The 23,258-nt window shown below is 38.1% G+C and overlaps 2 protein-coding genes across 2 annotated transcripts in view; one reads left to right on the top strand and one right to left on the bottom strand.

Annotated features, from left to right (window-relative positions):
* Positions 1-23,258, top strand: part of LOC145491344 (uncharacterized) — a 515,242-nt gene that overhangs the window by 300,144 nt on the left and 191,840 nt on the right. Inside the window, exon 24 of the mRNA XM_081470516.1 lies at positions 4,681-4,773. Coding sequence (XP_081326642.1) covers positions 4,681-4,773 — 93 coding nt within the window. The remainder of the gene's footprint in view (positions 1-4,680; positions 4,774-23,258) is intronic.
* The window catches only part of LOC145491379 (uncharacterized), a 130,827-nt gene that overhangs the window by 84,180 nt on the left and 23,389 nt on the right, over positions 1-23,258 (bottom strand). The gene's annotated exons all lie outside the window — the stretch shown is intronic.

The following is a 23,258-nucleotide window of genomic DNA, read 5'->3' as shown; positions in this document are numbered from 1 at the left end:
AACTTTTCGGTGATAGCACTGGAGCTGAAACCATCAGAGACCGTTTCAACGCAGTATCAAATTCATGAAGCCCTTGAACGTCCTTAGACAACTTATGAGGAACTTACTCGTCACGGGAATCGTAAGCCCTTTGGTGCTGCCATCTTGAAGAAGCGTAGTAACGGCGAATTTATGGCGGTTGGAGCCCTAACCTTTACAGATAACGAATGCAGAAACATAACTTCCGCGTTTTTTCCACTCCATCTAGTCAAACGTAAGTGGCCGGAAAGGCGACTGTGTCAAAATTGTTGCATCTGTTCAATGTAGCAGAAAACAACGGCAGTAAACATGAACTGAAACCTGCAACGGCGGATAGCGAGAATGGCGGAAATAATTATCGGGTGTAGCTCCTTATGTTGTGTATTGTCGTCACTCTTAACGTCACTTGTGTGTACGAAACGATAGAAGCTGCTTAAAATACCAAACAAAAGCAGGTTATGAGAGCTGTTACACTACCGCTTTCAATTAGGCAAAGTCTGTTTGTTTATTTGTGTTGCTTTATTAACAGAGTGAATTCGTATAACCCGTTCATTGTATGCCAAAGAGGCGCATAATATTCTAATGGATTTTAGTATAAATATCTACTAGCGTTCTATCAGGAATGCTGTTCTCTGAATAGCTACGCTACTCTATCTATTCTGTGATACATAGTGAGATAGTGAGTAGCGTGTCAGTGTGCTCTTGTTCACAAAATGACGGCCGCTTCTTGGCATTTTTGAAGTGTCTGTGAAGAGGATTTAGATAGAGTTTTGAACGACTAGTAGATTTTTACTAAAACGTTTAGATTATTTGCTCTCGATTTCTATGTGTGATAGTTGACTCGGGCTATGCCCTCGTCAGCTATCATGCAATAGAAATCTCGAGCTCATAATCTAATTGCTTATTAGAAAACAGTCCTTAGAAAATACACATGCAGATTGGTTAAAAATCGTGTTTCCATAACTCGATAGAAACACAGAACTAGCATGAGCTGTTGACGTAATGATTGCATGAGCAAAGATAATTTCCATTTTTATAATAAACAATTATTGGATGAGGCTTTTGTGATATCCACAATAATCAAGGTCGAGGTAAGTGTTATCAGCCGAAGCTGAAGGCTAAGGCTGATAACACTAACCAAGACCTTGATTATTGTGGATGTCACAAAAACCGAATCTAATAATTGTTTCATTATACATTGTTTAAAGAAAATGCATTATTTAAACAACAAATGCATTATTGCACCGAGCACAGTCTATTTTCGACAAGCCATGCTTTTACTTCGCTGTCTGTGAACTTGACATTGCTCTTGGAAATCATGCATTGCGCACACAACCTACAGATTATTCACTAACGTGCCACCAGATTAGTGAATAATCTGTAGGTTGCACTGTTTCCCAGAATTAACTGTAGGCTTTAAGCCAATAAGAAGACAGATGGTGACTTGAATGTATAATAATCAAAGTTAACAAGTTGTTTTCCGTTTTTTCGTTGCAGTGTTTTCTTAACGAAAAAGAAGACATGTTCTCCATGTTTCTATCAAGTTATGGAAACACTTGTGAAAGTTTGGGAGAACTCCCACAACACTTCTCATTCTCCCAAACTTTCACTCGTGTTTCTATTAACAAATTGACGTCAGTGTTTTTATGTGTCTGTCCTCTTATTGATGATAAATTGCATCATAACATTGTCAAAGTGGCTGTGGAACCATGAGCCGCAGTAAACTTTGGCAATGTTATGACGAAATTTATCATCAATAAGAGTACAGACGTATAAATAACTGACATCAATTTGTTTTTTACAATAACAAGCCCCCAAAATGGTCAAATGTGGAGAATATATATTAGTCCTTACATTCGCAAAGTGAACCATTCAACCAAAAAACTGGAAGGAAAATCAAATTTGAAAATTCTGGTAAGAAATCTTCAAAAATTTGGATACAGAGCGGGGTGAATAGGTTTTCAGATCGACGGATTTGGCCTTAAAAGGCACACAGATTGTGGATTTTTGTGGTAAATTGAGCAGATTCACGGATTTTGAAAACACAGTGGATCGTGGATCAGCTGTGAATTTTGGCAAGGATTCTGGATTGTGCCTGTATTGATGTTCGAATCTTGGGTCCTAAATGAAATTTGGATCATAGATCTTTCTTCAGCCTTTGTTGGTATGTTAATGAGTTCATCCAAATTATTTCTTTTTTCAAACGAAGCTCATGTAAACTCAGGTGTCAGACTTTTATTGCAATTGTACTGTGTTAAAATCATCAAGCATATTCATTTGCCTTCTTTACTATTTGGGCGAAATTTACACTGCTATTCACATTTACCAGTTTACCTTTTACACTTCTGTTTCCGGATGTGGTTGTGGTTTTGGATTTGAACAAAAATATTTATGGATTGACGGATTTGGTGACAAAAAGGCACAGATCGGGGGATTTGCATACCCCTATTTACCCTCCTCTATACATCTAATAGTAAGTGAGTTTGTTCTTGTGTTTGTAAATTCCGGAAAATGCTTTTCCATTCGTCAATGAAAATGCCATTAGTTTCAGTTTGGTGCGTGCTTTTATAATAATTATTATTATTGTTTTCCTCATTACCATTTACTGATTCTCATTGGCACCCATACAGGTTATTCCAAAATGGCCGCCATTTAAGTATTCTTTTGTTTACTTGCAAATTAGCCCTTTTTGCCTCGCTCTTAAACTCGAAATTCAAAAGAATATTTTCCCTTAAATGAGGCAACAAGGGCTCATTTTCAAGTAAACACAAGAATACTAAAATGGTGGCCATTTTGGAAAAAGGTGTATTGTAAGTGGGTGAGGGAGCACATTATACCTGACAGTCTAAAAGTTATTTTAATCAGCCTCAAAAAAATTTCTTTAGCATATGTCGTAGTACATGTAGCTGAGTTATGCTAATGCAAATCATATGTTAATTATTAAGTGGGTTTTCAGCAATAGTTAATGCATATTATGCAATTCCATCTTTTTTTGTAGAAACATCTGAACCTTTTTCTGATCACATTGAGTACCCAGTCCCAGTTTCTGAACAGCAAGCCTCTGTTGATAATGCCCCTTCAATTGAAGTTGAGAGAGTGGCAAGTACAGGTAATGAATACAATATCCACATTACAATTTGTACCTCTTGATTTTTCAAATATATCACACAGAATTCCACAATAGAATATAGATGCCATTTCCAGTGTTTGCAAAGATCTGCAATAGTTCCAGAGATATTTAAGTATGAAAAATGTGTAAAATATGCAAATGAGATGACTGATGATGTCATACACTCAACCCAATATTATCTTGAGTATATAAATAGAGCTATCTTGGTCAATTTGCAGCACAGACCACTGAAACTTGGTAGGCTAATAGTTCAACAGGCAAAACACGTACAGCTGTGAAAAATTCTGTTCCCAAAGACCCATGGCAACTCACTGTTTTTCAATCAATCAATCAGTCAATCAATCAGTCAATCAATCAATCAATCAATCAATCAGTCAGTCAGTCAGTCAGTCAATCAATCAATCAATCAATCAATTTTTATGTAAAGCACAAATTAAATCTTAAAATGGTCTTCCTAGGAGTCATGTGAAAAATTACAAAGAATAAATTAACTATATTAACAGGAATGCATTAACCAACATTACATTACATTAAATAACCAACTAATTAACTAGCATACAATAAAAACCTATAAAATAAAACTTTCTTTAATTTATAGTGCACTAAAAATCCCAGGACTCCAAGTGGCCAACTTGTGTCCACATGCTATTTATCTGCAAGGGTACGGGACTTATGTTCATGGATCTGAGACTCGCACTCAAAGTCTGCTGGCAAACTCATTCCCAGGGTCTCTTATCTTCCCACCCCCTGGAGTGAGAAAGAGGAGGGTGGCAAGATGAGAGATCCTGGGAACGGGGTTGGTTTGCTGGCTGTGTGAGTCCCAGGACTCACTACAACCTTTCTCTAGATGGATCACACTTCCACGGGAAGCGAGGCCAGAGGCGGAGAATGCAGGGGGTTGTGGTCACGTTTTTTGTACAGGTTACAGACATGACTTGAAAGTTGCAAGAGTAAAAGAAAACAATGTTATTTTTAGATCCTTTAGTATTATTGTAAAGAAATATATCTAAAACGTAAATTTCACCACAAGCTAATACACAAACATTTATGTGATTTACTGACCTGGTCCTGTTGGATTATATGCAGCCAAAAATGTCATGTTTTATAGGGGGTGGGTCATGTAATTTTTCACCTTCATTGAGTGGTGGGTCACTCTGTTTTGTGCCAAATGGTAGGGGTGGGTCAAGTGTGTTCTATCCAGCACATTTTCAAATGCTCTGGACCACCTAAGATTTTATTTAATAATCCTCTTCATTTTAAATAATTTCTTTGTTCCTACTTTGGTTGTATTTATACCCCATTTTTGTTTACATTTTGTTATTGTAAATTGTAATGGATGTTTTGAATTCTATTTTTAATAAATACCATTATTGAACAAAGACCACGTTAAGTAATTTTCTGCCCAAATGTCATACCCTGATGCCCTTCTGATAAAAAAAAACTTCACTGAAACCCCTGCTTTAAGTCATGTCAATTCCTATCCACTTTAATGAAACATGCAGCCATGTAATGAGATGTCTCCATCTCAGCAGATGCAAATGGAGATACAGCTTCACCATCCTCTTCAGATTACACAAAAGCAGACAGTGACAGAAAAGGAGATTTAGCAACAGCTGGACCAAAAGGTTTGTGTTTCGTCATGTTTAATACATGCTGACTTTGTAATGGATGTATGCACTGATCATGGTGCAGAAGAGCAACAAAGCTGTTAAGGGGAGTGTTTGATTGGCCTTGTTCTGGAATAAGAGTATATTCCAGATTATTCCAGAGTAGCCATTCTGACCTTACCACAATAAAACCCCTCAAACGATAATTCAGTTTCTGGAATAATTTAATCCCCTGGATGGATTTCTCCTTCATTGATGCAGAGCTGTTTTCTGCTGTATAAAGGTTAGCAAAGGCTTATATCTAGACCACTTGTGAGTACATGTATCAAACTATATCGTAGGAAAGGTTGTTATTTATCATGGTAGATGCAATAATAAAGTGTATTATCGTTTGTCTCACGATTAGTCACTTGAGATGTAGATCGCGACGTTTTGACAGCTTACTGCTAGTCTTCTACAGGCGATGAGGTCGACTGATTATGCGGCACCATTTATATCACAAAGGTCAGCTGTGATTGGTGCATTTCGATCCTCCCATTGTTCCATTGTTCTGGCTGGTAGCTGTTCCCTTAGCGGTCCGCTGTTGTACCAGTTTCCTGTTGTTGTGTTTTTTGATCGTGGGCATCAATGCTTCAGGAATTTCAATTCCACTGTTCCTGTTGATGTTATTAGGGTGAAGTCTTATGTGGATAGCTTCCTTGACCGTACATGTGTACCAATGAGGATCTCGATCAATAAACTTGACCTCGTTCCAAATCGGATAGGGGCCGGTCTGGTGGGCGTGTTTAGAAACGGTGGAAGTCTGGGTATGGGCGAGTCGTATATCCCTGCACGTCTCCTGACCTAGCGAATCACCGCGGCCAGTCGAGGGTTGCGTTAATGCTTTTGTCCCCAAATTTACGAGAGTCTTGTTATCAGCATTTCCAGTACAAACTACATCCATAGTACCGATTGATAACATAAATCGTCAACAGACAGAGGTCAACTCTGTATTAAAAAATAAACCAACAACAACACCGAACAATAAAGATTGACAGCTCTCCATGTGCTTTATCATATGACTATTTTCGGAATTGAGCAGTTTCCGAAGGAAATAAAGTAATTACTAGTACTCAAAAGTGCTCTTAAAGGCAAAGTTTTTAAAGAAAAAAACGATGCAACAAGGAGGCTTACCTTAGCTTCCAGATAACACGACATTCATTTCATTCCTCCTTCCGGGTGATGACTTTAAAACATTTTGAAATGATTCCATCGATTACGGTCGATAGACATCGTAGCATTTGAGATTTCGATGCAAGTATCGTCGCTTATAGGATTTCGTTGTCGATTTGTCGCAGCAAGTGTTCCTTAGCGTAATAACTTCCATTTCCCAACCCACAAAGGAATTGCTGTTTGCAGATCAAACAAAAAAACATTTTCGGCCTCCGTGTTACGCCATGTTGTTGGACAAAAATTTACGCCTTTCTAGTACCCCATAAAACCTGCCAAACACATGTGCAGAAGTCTTTGGGACAAAAACAATACTTAACAGGGGAGGTAGGAGAAACATTTTAATCCAACTTTAATGAATAAATTAATCAGAATCGAGTGAGTGAGTGAGTGAGTGAGTGAGTGAGTGAGTGCCATTGGACTGCCTTCTAATTTTTATTTCAGAAAGCTATTTGGTAATTTATGTGCATTTTAATCTCGTTTTTAGTAGGTTTTATGCCGTTTTTTTATGATTTAAGCGCTGATGAAAATAGCAATATTGATATTGGAACTATATAAGTTTTATTATTATTATTATTATTATTATTATTATTATTAACATTTTCAACACTAAAAATGAACTTTATTAAAATCTCCTCAGAAAACCTATTTACAAAACTTCACACATTCCACTATCGTAGACTAAAATTTTGATGAAATTAAAAATATTATGAGATTCTAAAATACTCATTGCCATGCTCATGCCATCATCGACTCTCTAAAATTAGCAGACACACGCCTGGTTAGCGTTTAAACGGCAGACTTTCATATGACCAATTTATATTCCACTATTCATATACTAAAATTTTGATGAAAATAGAAATATTAAAAAGATCCCAAAATACTAATTCACAAGCTCACGCCATTATTCACTTTCTAACATTAGCGGACACACGCTTGGCTAGCGTTTAAGCCGCAGTCATCAATAAAATCCTCTTGCGGAATTTTGTGGAAAGGTGCCCTGGGGCCCCTCGCGCATGTGTGTAACGACCTTAAAATCTCAAAGGGAAGCAATGTTCTAATCCAAGTAATAGTAATGTGATAAGGTTCCTCATTCTTTTGTGAGAGATTATTATTATCATTATTATTATTATTATTATTATTAGCGTTATTAGTATTATTAGTATTAGTATTAGTATTAGTATTAGAATTAGTATTGTTGAAGAAAAAATAGGGTTTTGGAAGAGAGTCAATAATAGCGTTTAGGTCAAACTCAGAAGCGATGCGTTTCTGAAATTCCTTTTGAAAATGCATTTGAAGCGGGAAACCAACTTAATGCAGGCGTGCTCAGCCAATCAGCATCAAGTAATCATGCCCTCTTGATTACCAAAAGTGCACTCGTGATTAAGAAAAAATGCACTCTGTCTCAGTCAATCAGCACTCAGTAATTTCGCCCTGTATGTGATAAGTACTGTTACCATTGAATAAGGAAACGTCATAATTAATGCTTTTTCAAACACCAATGACAAGAGAGTTTGGGAACAACAAAGTGGCTTTATTGCTGACAAACACGAAGAAAAAACACTCGTCGTTCGTTCAAAAGGTTTTAATCACACTGATCAATGAACCTATTTACAAAATTATTTAATTGATCACGAGGTATAAATGTCAATCAAACGTTCGAAATTAATGCTCTGCAATGTAATTACGTAAACTCGATGACAAACGAAACTTTCGTGACAACGAGCTTTGTAAGCCGATGGGAACCTCCCTACCAGATGGAGGGAAACAGCAAAAAGTTACTAGTCCACTTGAGGTTACTAAGATTAATACAAGGTTATTAATAAGGTTATTAATACAACTAGTAAGACCTATTTGGTCCGTATAAAGATAAAAAGAACCTACCCATATCAAAACCAGCTTACGGGCCTGCAGCTTTTAAACAATTTTCAAGTGCATCCTTTTTATCAAATTAAGTAGTCATCATTTTTATTTGTTGATTTGCAAAAGGCTTCAATTTGAAAAGGCAGTCTCATCATTATTTCTGGATTGTTTCAATATTTAGCTCTCTTGAGCAAAATGCTAGAATAGTAGGATTCGCCCGAAAATTAGAAGTAGATGGAGAAAAATTCCTAGTAGCCAGTAAAGAGAAGTGGACATAATATGCGCAAAGCGTCTTTCATGTTATCCATCAAGGGGAGCTTAAAGTGGGGGATTGGGGATTTCAGGTTTCCCTTGGAAAGAAACTAAGCAGGGAAGAAATGTTTTCCTCAAGGATAACACTATTATTCATTTCCTTAACGAGGATCTAAAGTTTGTCATACCCCTCTTTCATACAATACTATTTTTAACTTTACATAGGCTGTAGATAGCAGTAGTCTACATGAAAATTGTAGCTACATTTGAACTTGCCCGTAGAAACAAAATGTTAAATACATCATTACAGTGTAGTGTACTACTACTTCATACAGTTACGTAAGGGATTTTCTAATTTTATTTTTGCGGTAACTGTCAAATTTCTTGCATGATCATTGGCTGGTTTTTGTTGTCAGTTTAACAATTGCTTCATTCTTTCGCTGGTCTAGTTCCTGAACACTGTGCTAGCTTCTACTTTCTACTGAACCCAGGGGCAAGAGGAGAGAATCAATGATATCTTGCATTCATATGTTCAGAATGCCACCATTTTCCCCCTGAAAAATAGAAATATAAAAGCGTGGAACTAGTATGATCTCTTGACATAATGGGTGGGGAGTGGCTAGCAATAGTTGCTTTTCTGTGGTGAACCTTATTTTGGATCAGTTATCATGTCCCATTTACGTCTTGGCTCGATTTCTGTCGTTTTCTCGGGTCCGGTCCCCGATCGTCTTCCCCGACGGAGAAGAGGGCGGACTCCTTTCCTGAACAGCTGGTAATCAAGCCTACACATCAGAAGAAGCCTGAGAAGGGATTGGGGGACTGAACAAATCCTCATGCAAAAGTGGTGAACTTGTTTATTGGAAATTTTAAACAAGAATATACGTTAGTGTTAAATGCCGACTGCAGACAGAGGGTAAAATGCAGACTACAGACCAGGGCTAAAATGCAGAATGCAGACTACAGACTTTTTAAGTATATATCAAGTTATTTCCATTATCGAGTACTGACCATAAACAGGATTATTCAGTCTAATCGCAGTGAAAGTCTGCACTCCGTTTAGCCTGAATATCACTCCGCTTAACCTGAATATCACTCAGGTTAGCCTTAATAATGCTCCGGTTAGCCTGTTGACGGTTAGCTTTCAATGATGGAAATGGTAAGACGGTTCAGTTAAAAAGATTGTAGTCTGCATTTTATCCCCGCTCGGCAGTCTGCAGTCTGCGTTTTACACAGACCGCGAGAGTACATAATTGTTAATACAGTGTACCCAATTAGCCTACATGGGCTAAATACATTGACACTTAAATAAAGTTCGTACGTACTTACATTTCAGAATCTTGATTTTGGCTTGGCGTAGTTTTTACACCCGTTTCCGTTTGCGTGCATAGCAGCTGTCTTTCGACATGCCATCTCTCGACATTGCATGCCTGTGTCGAAAATGTAAGCACAACGGATTCCCTTCTTTACGGTCGAACCCCAATTTTAGTCATGAAAGATGGATTTATTTGACATCAAACTAAAGTTAGGAGTATCAAGAAGTCATTCCGTGGGAGTTAAATCGACTGTTTTGAACGCGGACCAATTCTACCTGAAGTCACTATTGAGAGCTGAATACAGGTGTAATAGAGTAAAATTTAGTTATACCTTTTACGATTAATATCAGCGCTAGAGAACGTCATCCTGACATCATTACCAAGAAAGAAATAAAAAAAGTAATGGCGAGGTTTGTTTCTATTTATGTACAAGCGAGGTATTAATTAACAGAGATATAAGTTTGATATTATTTGATATTTTGTGATTACCACCTAGATCCGTCTTTGAAAGGCACGTATGAAAATGAAAAGAACTTACTACACTTTGCTTCGCAAGGTGGTAGTGTCGCCGTCATCGAGACAATGCTGTCACGTGGTCTTGATATCAATTCAAAAGATAGTAATGGTGACACTCCATTGATGATTGCGGCTACGTTTGGCAAGATGGAGGCCGTAAACTATCTTTTAGACATGGGAGCAGATCCGTCTTTGAAAGGCAGGCGTGGAAGGAACTTACTACACTTTGCTTCAGCGGGTGGTAATGTCGCCATCATCGAAACAATGCTGTCACGTGGTATTGATATCAATTCAAAAGATAGTAATGGTAACACTCCCTTGATGGTCGCGGCTGTGTTTGGCAAGATGGAGGCCGTAAACTATCTTTTAAACAAGGGAGCAGATCCGTCTTTGAAAAACCAGTATGGAGAGAATTTATTACACAAGGCTTCCTATGGTGGTAATGTCGCTATCATCAAGACAATGCTGTCACATGGTCTTGATATCAATTCAAGAAATAGTAATAGTGATGTTCCATTGATGTTAGCGGCTTCATCGTGCAATGTGGAGGCCTTAAACTATCTTTTAGACAAGGGAGCAGATCCGTCTTTGAAAGGTCAGTATGGAAGGAACTTACTTCACCACGCTTCCTATGGTGGTAATGTCGACATAATCGAGACAATGCTGTCACGTGGTCTTGATATCAATTCAGAAAATAGTAATGGTGAAACACCATTGATGATTGCGGCTGTGTCTGGCAAGATGGAGGCCGTAAACTATCTTTTAGACAAGGGAGCAGATGCGTCTTTGAAAGGCAGGCATGGAAGGAACTTATTACACAAGGCTTCCTTTGGTGGTAATGTCGCCATCATCAAGACAATGCTGTCACGTGGTCTTGATATCAATTCACAAGATAGTAATAGTGACGTTCCACTGATGTTAGCGGCTTCATCGTGCAATGTGGAGGCCGTAAACTACCTTTTAGACAAGGGAGCAGATCCGTCTTTGAAAGGCCAGTATGGAAGGAACTTACTTCACCACGCTTCCTATGGTGGTAATGTCGACATAATCGAGACAATGCTGTCACGTGGTCTTGATATCAATTCAGAAAATAATAATGGTGACACTCCACTGATGATTGCGGCTGCGTTTGGCAAGATGGAGGCCGTAAACTATCTTTTAGACAAGGGAGCAGATACGTCTTTGAAAGGCAGGCATGGAAGGAACTTATTACATAAGGCTTCCTTTGGTGGTAATGTCGCCATCATCAAGACAATGCTGTCACGTGGTCTTGATATAAATTCAAAAGATAGTGAAGGTAAAACTCCGTTGACAATCGCGGCATCTGCTGGTCATGCTGAAGCTGTGGAGTATCTGCTCAGCAGGGGAGCACGTTAGTTTCTCTCGCCATGCGCTGTAAAGGAACCCCTCTTCTACTTCATATTGTGGTGGTCATTTTCAAGACGGCACATTAGCAGTTAGTGTTAACATTAAAGTATCACACAGTTTTCCGTGTGACATTACAGGATAATTGTTAAATAGCTGATTGCAGAAACTATAGTGAAAATCAAATGGGTTCTATAGAATTAACATACTGTCAATTACTACTTCATTCTACCTGCTAAATATACTGATAGCTTGCGTTTTTCAAAATTTGAAATTAATATATTTGACCAGGAAAATTCTTGAAAATGTACACTTAATGATGTAGATCACTAGTTTCTCTACACCCTGTGAGCGCAGAAAAAAGGATATATCCTGAAGTCGTTGTTAAGTGAACCTTGAATTTTCCATTACAGTGAATAGTGAATAATGAATTCAAAATTAATATTATAAGAATAAGAATAAGAATAAGAATAAGAATAATAAGGTTAAGGATAAGGATAAGAATAAGAATTAGAACAATAATAATAATAATAATAATAATAATAATAATAATAATAATAATAATAACTGTTTATTCACAAATCCATAGGAAAGTGAAAAGGAGATTTCATCTTCGAGGAGCCAATACAGCTGTCATAGCAAGAGTGTTAGTAACCTAAATCTGTGAGTTCAAACTCTACACAAGTTACCAAAATTTCCCGCTACGTTTTCCACAGCATTGAACATTTCACCGATGAGGCTGTAGGCCGAGTGAGCTGAACTAAGAGTACCGCAGAATTCCGAAAGTAACGGTCTCCCCGAAAATGACGTTAATTTTTGATCTGTTTTGAACCTCGAAAGTAACGGTCCACTCGAAAGTAACGACCCACCCGAAAGTAACGGCCCTTTGAAGATTACTGCTTGACTACAATAAAAAACCGTAGTACATTTGATAAAACGTTTTAAGCAGTACTTTAGATCGATGTATAATGCGACCATTACTTTTGTCATTCAGTACCAACATTTGAGGCCTTTTTTTGTTTACACAGTCTGCGTTGTTTATGAGGGTAGTTAGGCCCAGTTCAGACGCCGAACTTTACATGAGCCGAACTTAATTCGAATTTGGACCGACGCAAATTATCAAAAGTACTCCTGTTGATTCAGACGTCGAACTTAATTCACCGAACTTAATTTAGTTTGAAGCAAACACATCGAAACATCAGCGGTTTTCAGGCAAGGTTTGTGCATTAGGTTCGGCATATGAAAAGTTCGACGTCTGAATCAAAGCCGTTCCAAAGCCGAAATTCCCGGCTGAGCTAGGCGGGAAGAACGGCTGAGCCGTTCTAAATTCAAATAGCTGTTGTTAACTGATTCAGACGCCGAACTTCTCATGTACTTAATTCAACGTATTAGGTTCGGCTCATGAAAAGTTCGGCGTCCGAACTGGGCCTTAGTAACATATTTGTATATAAACGGAATTGTTAACTTAATTCGTGTATGCGTCCACTTTGTCTGAAAGACTACAACCGTAGAAACTATTTTTAACCATCCGAAAATAACGGCTACCCGAAACTAGCGGCCCCTTTTGCCTGCTAAATCCGAAAGTAACGAGGGCCGTTACTTTCGGAATTCTACGGCTTATTCTGCAAGATTGAGCGAGGTGACTTTTTTTATTGTTAGGAAACGCATTTTTACCATACATGGCGGACGGATATAGCGGATTGTATATCACAGAAAGTTAGAGGAGTGATTTAAGGTGCTGGAAAATACGTCCAGGTATTTCCTTTTAAGCGTTAGCTCTAAATAGGAAATGAATACCACTTCAAGCAAATTAAAATTCCTTGACATTATTCTGCCGACTGAGCAGCAAGGCCAGACAGTGGTGGTTGTACTCACCCCCTTAATTCTCTTCTTTTCAGCTTGTTATATGAGCGCAAGTGTATCCTAATACATGATAGCATCGATGAATTTTTCCAGCCTAAAATACTTAAGGGTATATGTAGGTCAAGTTTAAAATCTAGAAACAGCTAGAGCTTGATATGTTAGGAAAAATAAGACCATGAAAAAAAAAAAAAAAAACCAATTCGTGTGAAAGGTAGGCTAGCTAGTAATCCTTAAATCCATGACAGTGCGGTGCTTTATAATCTTCATTTTACCTCTTAGGATGGATAAATATGAAATTACTAATTTCGACGACTTTTAATTTAAAACTGAGATACTGAGATACGTATGCCTTAACAGTGTTTTCGTAGATTTTTCGGTGGATTTCTATTTTTTTAAACGAAGTTTAATTTAGTATAATCCTTTTTTCACCAGAGTTTTAGTCTATTTGTATTTTTTAAACAAAGTTTTTGTATTTTAACTGATGTTATAGCAGACTGATTTTTATGTTTGTAAAACAGGTGAAAGTGTTAACGTGAAATAATGAGCGAACTTAAAGTTGTTGGCGAAGACTTTGACAGCAGTAGTGAAGGTTGCTCTCATACCACGCTTTAAAGTACGCTAATTAAGCTCGTATTTTATTAGCATAATTTAACACATTATTATGGCACTGTGCATGTATTTATAAGCTGATAGTATTTAAGAAATAGGAAACATGCACTGTGTTTCTATCGAGTTACAGAAACACGACTGGAAGTTTGGGAGAACGAGAAATGCTATGTCGGGGAACATGAGCCGTAGGCGAATGTTTGCACAGCTTTTTCGAGTTCTCCCAAACTTTCACGAGTGTTTCTATTTAACAATTAGATTATGAGCTCGAGATTTCTATGAGGTGATAGTTGATTCAGCCTTCGGCCTCATCAACTATCACCTCATAGAAATGTCGAGCTCATAATATAATTGTTTTAGTAAAATTCTAACTGAATTCAGATTGCAATGAGGCCGAAGGCCTCATTACAATCTGATTGGCTGAGCTGCTCGTATACTATCAGCCATTGGCGTGCAGTGGTCGGAGGTCGTCCACGAAATGGCGACGTTTTTTTCGTTTTAACAAAGTTGTAAAGAAACATTTTGATGCAAATGGAATACAGTAAAAACCCGCTTGTAAGAACTTACATTTTTTGAAATCTAGCAAAATAGGTTCTTGTATTTTGGGTTAGTTATTGGCAATTTAAGCTAAGTAGGTTCTTAATTTCTATGAAGAAGATATATGAGTTGATTACCAGTAAAATAAATGAACTTAGGTTTCAAACCGTTTGGTCCTTGAATATACAGCTGTATTTATTCACAACTGTATTATGTATTTTCTTGTAATGTAAATTTTGCAATCTCAAAGTCGCACTCTTGGGTTTAAGTATTTATCATAATTTAACTGTAAGGTGAGGTAAAGTCTGCATACGAGCCATGTGGCCCATCAGGCCGGAGCTTATCCCGGTTTCTGAAGCATGAAGCAACTAGGAGTATTTCTACTCCCCCCTGGATGGGATGCTAGTCCATCGCAGGGTTACCCCCAGCATTAAGTTCGCCGGTACCCATTCATACACCTGGGTGGAGAGAGGCACTGTGAGAGTAAAGTGTCTTGCCCAAGAACACAACACAATGTCCCCGGCCAGGGCTCGAACCCGGACCGCTCGATCCGGAGACGAGCGCACTAACCATGAGGCCTCCCATAATTTAACTGTAACCCACCTATAAGAACCTGCTGGATCTTGCTTGACTTAACAGGTTCTTATATTTTTTGGTCTTAAAATGGCAAATTTCTGCCAGCAGGTTCTTAAACCACTAGGTTCTTACTGTATATGTCATAAAATGACAGTTGCAGTGTAGCCGCAGTAATTTATCATCTTATACGTTTCACCAATATGTATTGTAACAAACGTAATGTAAGAGTGTAACTCGACTAACTCCGGGGTGCAGTCTTAGTTCATTTAAGTAGTGAAGCTATACGTTTGTTTAGAGACATTCTTATGTTTCTTGCAGCTATCTGATCGAGCTTATGTTTCTCGAGCTCGATGTATAGCTTTATTCCTGCATTCCTCTTGTTTCTTTTAGTCGTTCTGGCACCAAGATTCAAATGTAGCTGTTTACGCGCAAGTCTGTTAACTGTTTTGTGTGTTGTATATGCCATTGTTCGGCTTAGTTCAAGCAAAACAAGAGACAATACAAGTCATGTCAGTATCAGTGTAGTGACACTAATGTATTGTCTTGTAAGTTTCACCATTATGTAATGTAATAAAAGTAATGTAAGGGGTGTAACCCCGGGGTGCAATGTTAGTTCAAGTAAGTAGTGATCATAAGTTATGTATAGTTATTAACGTACCTCAACTCAAGCAATGTTGTATGTAATGAATTTAAGTTTAATAAAACATAGAGTGAGTAATCTATTGCTTTCCTAGAATTCTAGCTAAATTGATCTCAAGTGATCATTGTCCCGTATTAATTTTTTTTCTTCTACTTTCTAAACCTATTTTAGCGAAATATCCTGCAAACTGAATTGCAGCTAGCAGTGTACTCAGTTCATTCAACAAAAATGTCTCACAACAGCGAATATCTTTTTTTCATTTGATTATTCTGTAATTTTATTTATTGTAAATCTTTTTTTGGAAACTTTGAACAAAAAAGGAATGTCGCCATTTTGTTGACACCTCAAGGCACTACACTATTTAAACAATAGAGTGTTTCTGTGGAGCATAGTTAGAGGAACTATCGGCTGATAGTTCAGAGTTGCCCCGCGGAAATTTGAGGTTCTTAAAACAAATATTAGCAAATATGCTAGTTTTAAGAACGTCAAATTTCCTAGGGGTAACTATCAGACCGATAGTTCCGAGACATAAACACTCTATTGTCTTTATTTTTCACCACTAAATTTTCTTTCGCGCGCCAGTTCAAAAATAATGTGGAATTATTTTCAACTTTTTTACATGAAAGCCGTGAAAACCAAATGTAAAATATGTGAAAGAAAACAAACAAAAACTCTCTTAATACAATTTCACTTGTTTATTTTCTATAGAGAAATATTTTCACGGACGAGTTCTATCCATCCGGGTACTTTCCTCGGACGGGCGCTATGGGCTGATAGTGTCTCTCTGCGAATGAGCACTGTCGCGTCACGTGATCGATTTAAACCAATAAGAATAGGAGAAAATTTAGTGATGAACTATAATGGCTGATAGTGTGCAAAGGATGAACCAGTACGATTGCGACATTTGGATTAGTACTAGCAGAGTAGCCCATTTCACGGTTCCTTGCCTCATGATCAAGGCTTCGAACAGAAGCAAGGCTATAGTTGACTTGATTATGATTCAAATCTTCTATTTTTCAAATGTACATGATTCTGTTATTATGTGAACTATTGTCTAATCTCTATCATCACAAGGTCAACCCCAACTAACATTGCTTTTAAATAACGTTTCTCCGTTGTTCTAAAAAAACAGCCAGTTATTTACATCACCCATGAGGCCTAAGTAATGGATTGGTGTAAAATAGCACTTGACAGGAAGCTTGACCTGTCCTGGATTAAGTTCTTGGTTCTTGTCAAAAAAACCTGTACTATGGAGCTAGGCAATCATCGATGGCAGAAACCAAAGTAGAAACTTTGTAGTGAAATATGGTAGGTCACTAGACGGAGCGCCATTCCAGTCGCTTGCTGATCAAAACCTCCAGTTTTGCAATTCTCAGAAAGCTGCATAGAATTTGGTTTACACGGTTTATTAAAACACATTTGTTATACGTTGTAAGTAACTTAATACATTGTGAATCATTTTAGACCAGGCGTAGTTGCTCTGTTTTCCTCGCCGATCCTACACGTAAATTCAGTAATACTGCTTGTTCACCTTTGCTTTCTTAACCTGTGCAAAAATAAAGAAAGAAAAAGGTTACTACGTGATCTTTCTTCTTGGGCCTCGTCTTCTAGACTTCCAAAAGTGTGCAAGGTCTCTGTTAAATGAGATACCTTGGACATTCGATGGTGGGAAAATTGTTTGGACAAAATGGAGTTGTGCCATAAAGGTTGTCAACAAAAATTCTGAACAAGGCCGTAGCTAGGGTTTTTTTAATGGGGGAGGGGGGGTTGTTGGGGGAGCGCAAGGGAGCGAGCCTGTGGGTGGTGTGGGGGCATGCTCCCCCAAAGAATTTTGAAATCTAGAGACTTGGAAAGCTATTTTCAGCATTCTCTACGAGATATTTTGTCAAAAAAAATGAAACTTGATCAAGTGTAAAATGACAAGTACTTCTAGAACTTAGAAGAATATTCCGAAGTTTTGTTAACCTGATATACATATCTCTACTACACTGGACATGTATCGCTAACTAACGGGATTAGTCTGCTTCGTTTGTAAAAGATCTCTTTAGTTGTCTTTTCGTTCAAAAAATTCTTTATCAATCTGTCTTAAATTTCCAAATTAACATTGTTCCGAACAAAATGTAAGTACTTATTTACGTATTTGCAAAGGTAAACTAATCATAGTGAAGTCCAAGAGAAAATGATCAAACTAAGTTTGTTTTCTGACTGCGATTAACATGGTTCTGGCGCAAACCGATCTTAAGGACGGCGCCTACTTTTGTCAGTGCGCACACGTTCTGCGCATCACGTAAGGCATAGTAAGTGCCACACGCGCGCTGGGGTTGACATTCGACGCAATCAACTACGCTACCAAGTACACGACTAAAGTGAAAGCAAAAGTTTCCTACTGTGACCAAATCAAGTTTAATGAACCTGTACGAATAGCATCATATCGCTAACCACTAACTGTTAACGTCTTCCAACTGAAAGACTAGCTGTAATCTGTCGAAAATTACACTGAAATTCAACTGCAAACATGTACCTGCAGATGACGTAGTGCGCGATACGCAATTGTTTTACTTACAGGGGAGGTGACAGGAAGACTAAAGGAAAAAATGTAACGGGCACCGTAAGAGTTTTCAAAAATATTAATAACCAGCTTTAAAATACGCGTGTTTACCCCTACATTTTATGTTATGAAATGGAAGTGGCAAGCCTATTCCACACGTGATTAGTTTCTGGTTGTGAGCAAAAGGTATTTTAAAGACTGTATTTTAGCTGGACAAAGGAAGGCTGTAAGAGACGCTAAAAGCGCTGTTGCAACGATTTTGTCATTAAAAACATACCAAAATGGTTTTTATGTTATTATTTACCATGTAGTTTTAAGATCTTTATAAATGTTATTTCGTAATTATGTAAAGGCGAATTCTAAGGAAATCTGTGAAGAAATATCCTTTCCTTCTTTTTTTCAGAAAAATGCTGATGTCAGCATTTTTGTTGAGATTCAAGGATAATTAATTTAACGTTCAATCCGTGAGCCCCGCTTACATTGCACATTTTCTAGCGTAGGATTTTAGTCATATCCTGCACGTATTTCTTGTGGGTGTTTTGTTGTTTACACCCTATAGTAGCGAACTTTGTACTACAAAGATTTAGTATAAAATAAGTTCCATCTTTGTACCTTGTAGTTTAATCCTAACGAAGTCTCACTAGCAGACGAAACCGGTCGATTAATAAACTCAGTTGTACAAGAGTTTTAGTTGTTTCTGCGCGCTGCTCACAAGTATTTTTATTTTAAAATTGTCTAAGTCATCGCTTGAAGAGGCCACATACATACGTACACACATTACTTTATTTACCCTCGGATTTCAGAGTAGCTTATGCAGCTAATATCTCCGAGCATTTAACCATCAGGTGAGAGATAGACCACCACACCGGGAACTACATCCCCTACTCTTTTCAATCAGTGTGTGGGTTCTTTTACGTCCCACAGAATTAATAATGAACAGTTGTGAGACGGGGCCTACGGTTTATCGTCCTTATCCGAGAAGACTAGAAAGTCTAACCATTTGCAGATGTCATTTATGCAAAGGCAGCACTTTCTCCTCAATTATCTAAAGAGGCTGAGTGTTGGTCCAGGCGGGGTTTGAACCCGGGACCTCCCCTTCTTTTAGAGGGAGAGACAACGGTTTCGAATAACTTCCCTAAACGGCGTCAGAATGGCTTCAAAATCAGCACAAGAGGCAAGTACGTGACACACTTGGCGTAGGAAAACTTTATTTCAAATTAGATAGATATTTACACAATTTTTTTTACGATCGGCGACTTTCCCATACAATTCTACATATACACTTTTAATTCACTTCTCTTCGGTCTTCCAAAATACCAACTTGATCGTCCTCATAAGATTCTGAATGCCGTTGCTAGAGTGTATATCTGATTCCTAAATTCGATCACATCACTCCTGCTCTTGTTAACCTCCACTGGCTCTTAGTAACGCTAAGAGTTCACTTTAGGCTGCTTCTTTTCGCCTACATAAAGGATCTCCTCTAGCTTCCTCTGTCACAAGCCTATTCTGAGATTTTCACTTCATTCCTGTGATCAAGCCCTTCTATTCGTTGCCAAGAGCGAAATGCACTTCACTTGGTGACTGCGTCTTGTCTCGCTCGGGTCTATTTTTAATGGAACAATTTGCCCTTGGCCATACGATCGAGCTCGTCTTTGGACATTTTTTAAAAAACAGGTCCGCACTGCGTACTTATGTGTGCTAGCGTCCTTTTTTGCTTTTGAATTTTAAGGGTTGAGGAAATTAAACTGGACTGCTTATTGGAAACAGGCTTCTTTATTGGGATAGAGTGCTGTTCCTTCCCCTTCTTGCTCGCGTTTTTATACAACCCGATTCCTACCCCTTCCCCTTTAGTGTGTTTAGTCTGCTGACGAGAGCCCGTTAGCTCCGCTATTACGTTACTCTGTACCGTTGTCGTAGTGTTACGCCTTTTTTGACGAGAAATATGTTCAGTTGTGAAAGACCTTTAAAGGAAGGGAGCCTTTTTTACATCAATGAAGGTATAAAAATATCGTACTACATAAAATCCCTGGGTCCCGATTTTATCCGAGTAGTTCTATAAACAGGCATGCAGCAACCATTAATGTGCTTTAAATTAGGAGACGTTTTAAAGGAAGGCTGAACCCACAATGCTTATTTATTACCTGCTTTACCCATGAGAGCGTGAGATAAGAGAGACGGGACATTCATTGATTGAATTTGCAGGAGAAAGGCCGAGTCTTACAAAGAAAGATACCGGTATGCATTTGACCTGGAAGTTATCGTTTGATATTGTTATAGTTTTGTGTTTTGATTGTCACGATGGGTTTTTGAGTGAGACGTTGTTGACGTTGTTGACGTTGTTAGGTGGGAAATTTTTAAAACAATATTCAGCCTACGGTCAAGAAGCCTTCGGTTAAAGCAGCACGAAAGAGGCCTCTGCGGAGGAGAGAGTGCTGCTTCTGTTTTCCTCTTTGTGTTGCACTGAAGTTGATAAGATCTTGTAAAGAAAACCGGATGCTGAAAACACGAACCTGTGAGACATCAATTGACCATTTCGACCTTATTAAAGCACTTATCCTTGTCAACTCTATTAAACACTTTTCAAAGGCAAACTTTTCAACCTCATTTTAAAACACAATGACATTTGCATGAAGGATCCATGAAGACATGATTGATCATCGCAGTTAGACACACAACTTAATCCAGTTCAGGCCTGAAATTTTTTTAGGCTTTAAATTCACAACTGCTTAAGTTGTGTGTCTAACTGCAATGATCAATCATGTCTCAAATATATGAACTTTCATATATTCATTTGTATTCTAATGGCATTTGTGCGGGCATTTGTGCCATCAAAATTGGAGTAATTTGAGAAATTTTAATTAGAAAATAGTAGTTTAGTAATTTGGAGTAGTATTCTGATCTTAAACTTTAATAATCCCTTTGTTTTGAAATCCAATGCGTTGTGGCAAGTGTTTTACCTCGAAGTTATTCGCAAGTAATTTTAGATAGTGTTTCCGTTTAGTTGGGGTGCGTATCCATTTCATGAATGCTCTAATTCGCAGAAAATGACGGTCGGATCAATCAATTTTTCCAACCTTCAGTTGCCAAGGTCAGGTGTTTTTTTTCTTTTACAGCTTGTTTTGAGATGCGGTACGTTGCCTGTTTGCATGTATCGAAAATCTATCTTCGTATCCTTCGTAATTTCGTATTTAATCTTATGCTTAATTGCATGTCTGTTTTCATTTATCGAAAATCCAGCTTCCTAATTTCGTGTAGGATTTGAAAATGTTGATTGCGGTTGTATTGTTTATTGATAGCTTTCTTTCATCATTCCTTCAGGTGTCCATATCGGGAGTTGTTTTGCTCACACAAGCCATCATATCAAGACTCGGCTTGTGGCTAGTGCGGGTTGCACAGGGGCTGGTACGCTTTCGCAGGGTAAAATTTATCGGCCTGAATGTTCGGCGCGGGTTGCCCTATACAGCGAAAGGAGTCGTTGTTCTTTCGCAAGCCAATATCTCGCTAGCTAACATTTATATCGGCTTGAACTGATTGATGTAGGCAGCACTTCAGAGTGAGATATATTGTTGGGGATTGTCAGAGAGCTTCAGAGATTGTTAGAAACTCTTAGAAACTGAAAAAGTTTGCCTTGCACTTGCATTGTACTTGCATTGTTAGAAATACACTTGAACAGTGTTAACAGTCACCCTGTTGTTGCTTTTTCAAGATCAAAGGTTAGTATGCGAATCTCGGTTGAACAATACCGGTCATGTTCACAAGAAACATTTTATTGACCGAACCCCGAATAGAGAGAGCAAAAATCTTTCTATACACGAACGTAATAAACCTAAATTTACATAAATATTAAACAAAGAAGCGTGAAACCGAAACTATGCTAGAATAGAAAAACAAAAAAGACAAAGGATACAGGATGACATAACCAAAATCTCACGCAAACACACAAATCAATAAGCCAAATTCCCTCATGTCCAGGTCAAGGATCGGCTTTCATAACCATTTCGTGAATGCAAAGGATGCCTTATCGCGTTTTAAGGTCAGTTGTGGAATACGATGCGCGTGGCGCCAATCACGGACAACGATGTCGTATTGTGAAAAATTTGCTACAATTCTTAGAGCCAAGACGTTAATTCTCATGCCAAAATTGAGACAAGTTGTTACACAATACAAATTTGGAATGAAGTGATGCTTTGGTTGACAGAAATGATGTGCTAGAATGTCTATATTCCAATACTTATAAGGCAAACGAATGATGTGGAGGGAAATCTAAACCCTACAATTTTTTATTGTCATTGATCCGACCGTCATTTTCTGCGAATTAGAGCATGCACGAAATGGACACGCACCCCAACTAGACGTAAACGCTCTAAACGAAAACACTATCTAAAATTACTTGCGAGTGTCTTCCAGAATAAATTCGAGGTAAAACACTTGCCACAACACATTGGATATCAAAACAAATATTGTGGAGGGATTATTTAAGTTTTTATAATTAAGATTTCTCAAATTACTCCATTTGTGATGGCACAAATGTCATTGTGTTTGAAACGATTGCCTTTGATAAGTGTTCAATAGAGTTGACAAGGTTAAGTGCAGGGTCAATCCATGTCTCACAGGTTCGTGTTTTCAGCATCCGGTTTTCTTTACAAGATCTTATCAACTTCAGTGCAACACAAAGAGGAAAACAGAGACAGCTAACAACATCAACAACGTCTCACTCAAAAACCTATTGGGACGATCAAAACACAAAACTATCATCTGATAATTTCCAGGTCAAATGCATATCTTTCTTTGTAAGACTCGGCCTTTCTCCTGCAAATTTAATCGATGAAAATCCCGTCTCTTTTATCTCACGTTCTCGTGGCTAAAACAGGTAATAAATAAGCATTGAGGGTTCACCCTTCCTTCAAAACGTCTCCTAGTTTATAGAACCAGAAATAGAACATTAATAGTGACTCCATGCTATTTTTTAGGACTACTCGGATAAAATCGGGACCCAGGGATTTTATGTACCACGATATTTTTGTTTCGCATATAATAAATCAAAGACCTTCATTGATGTAAAACTGAACGCGCCCTTCCTCTAAAGGTCTTTGACAACTGAACATGTTGCTCGTCAAAAAAAGGCGTAACACTGCGACAACGGTACAGAGTGACATAATAGCAGCGGTAACGGGCTCTCGAGAGCAGACTAAACACACTTAAGGAGAAGTGGTAG

Source organism: Orbicella franksi, chromosome 6 (assembly GCF_964199315.1).
Source record: "Orbicella franksi chromosome 6, jaOrbFran1.1, whole genome shotgun sequence".
In the NCBI taxonomy this organism is placed as follows: domain Eukaryota; kingdom Metazoa; phylum Cnidaria; class Anthozoa; order Scleractinia; family Merulinidae; genus Orbicella; species Orbicella franksi.
The sequence above is the reverse complement of the archived record's forward strand: the minus strand, read 5'-3'. Positions and strand labels throughout refer to the sequence as shown.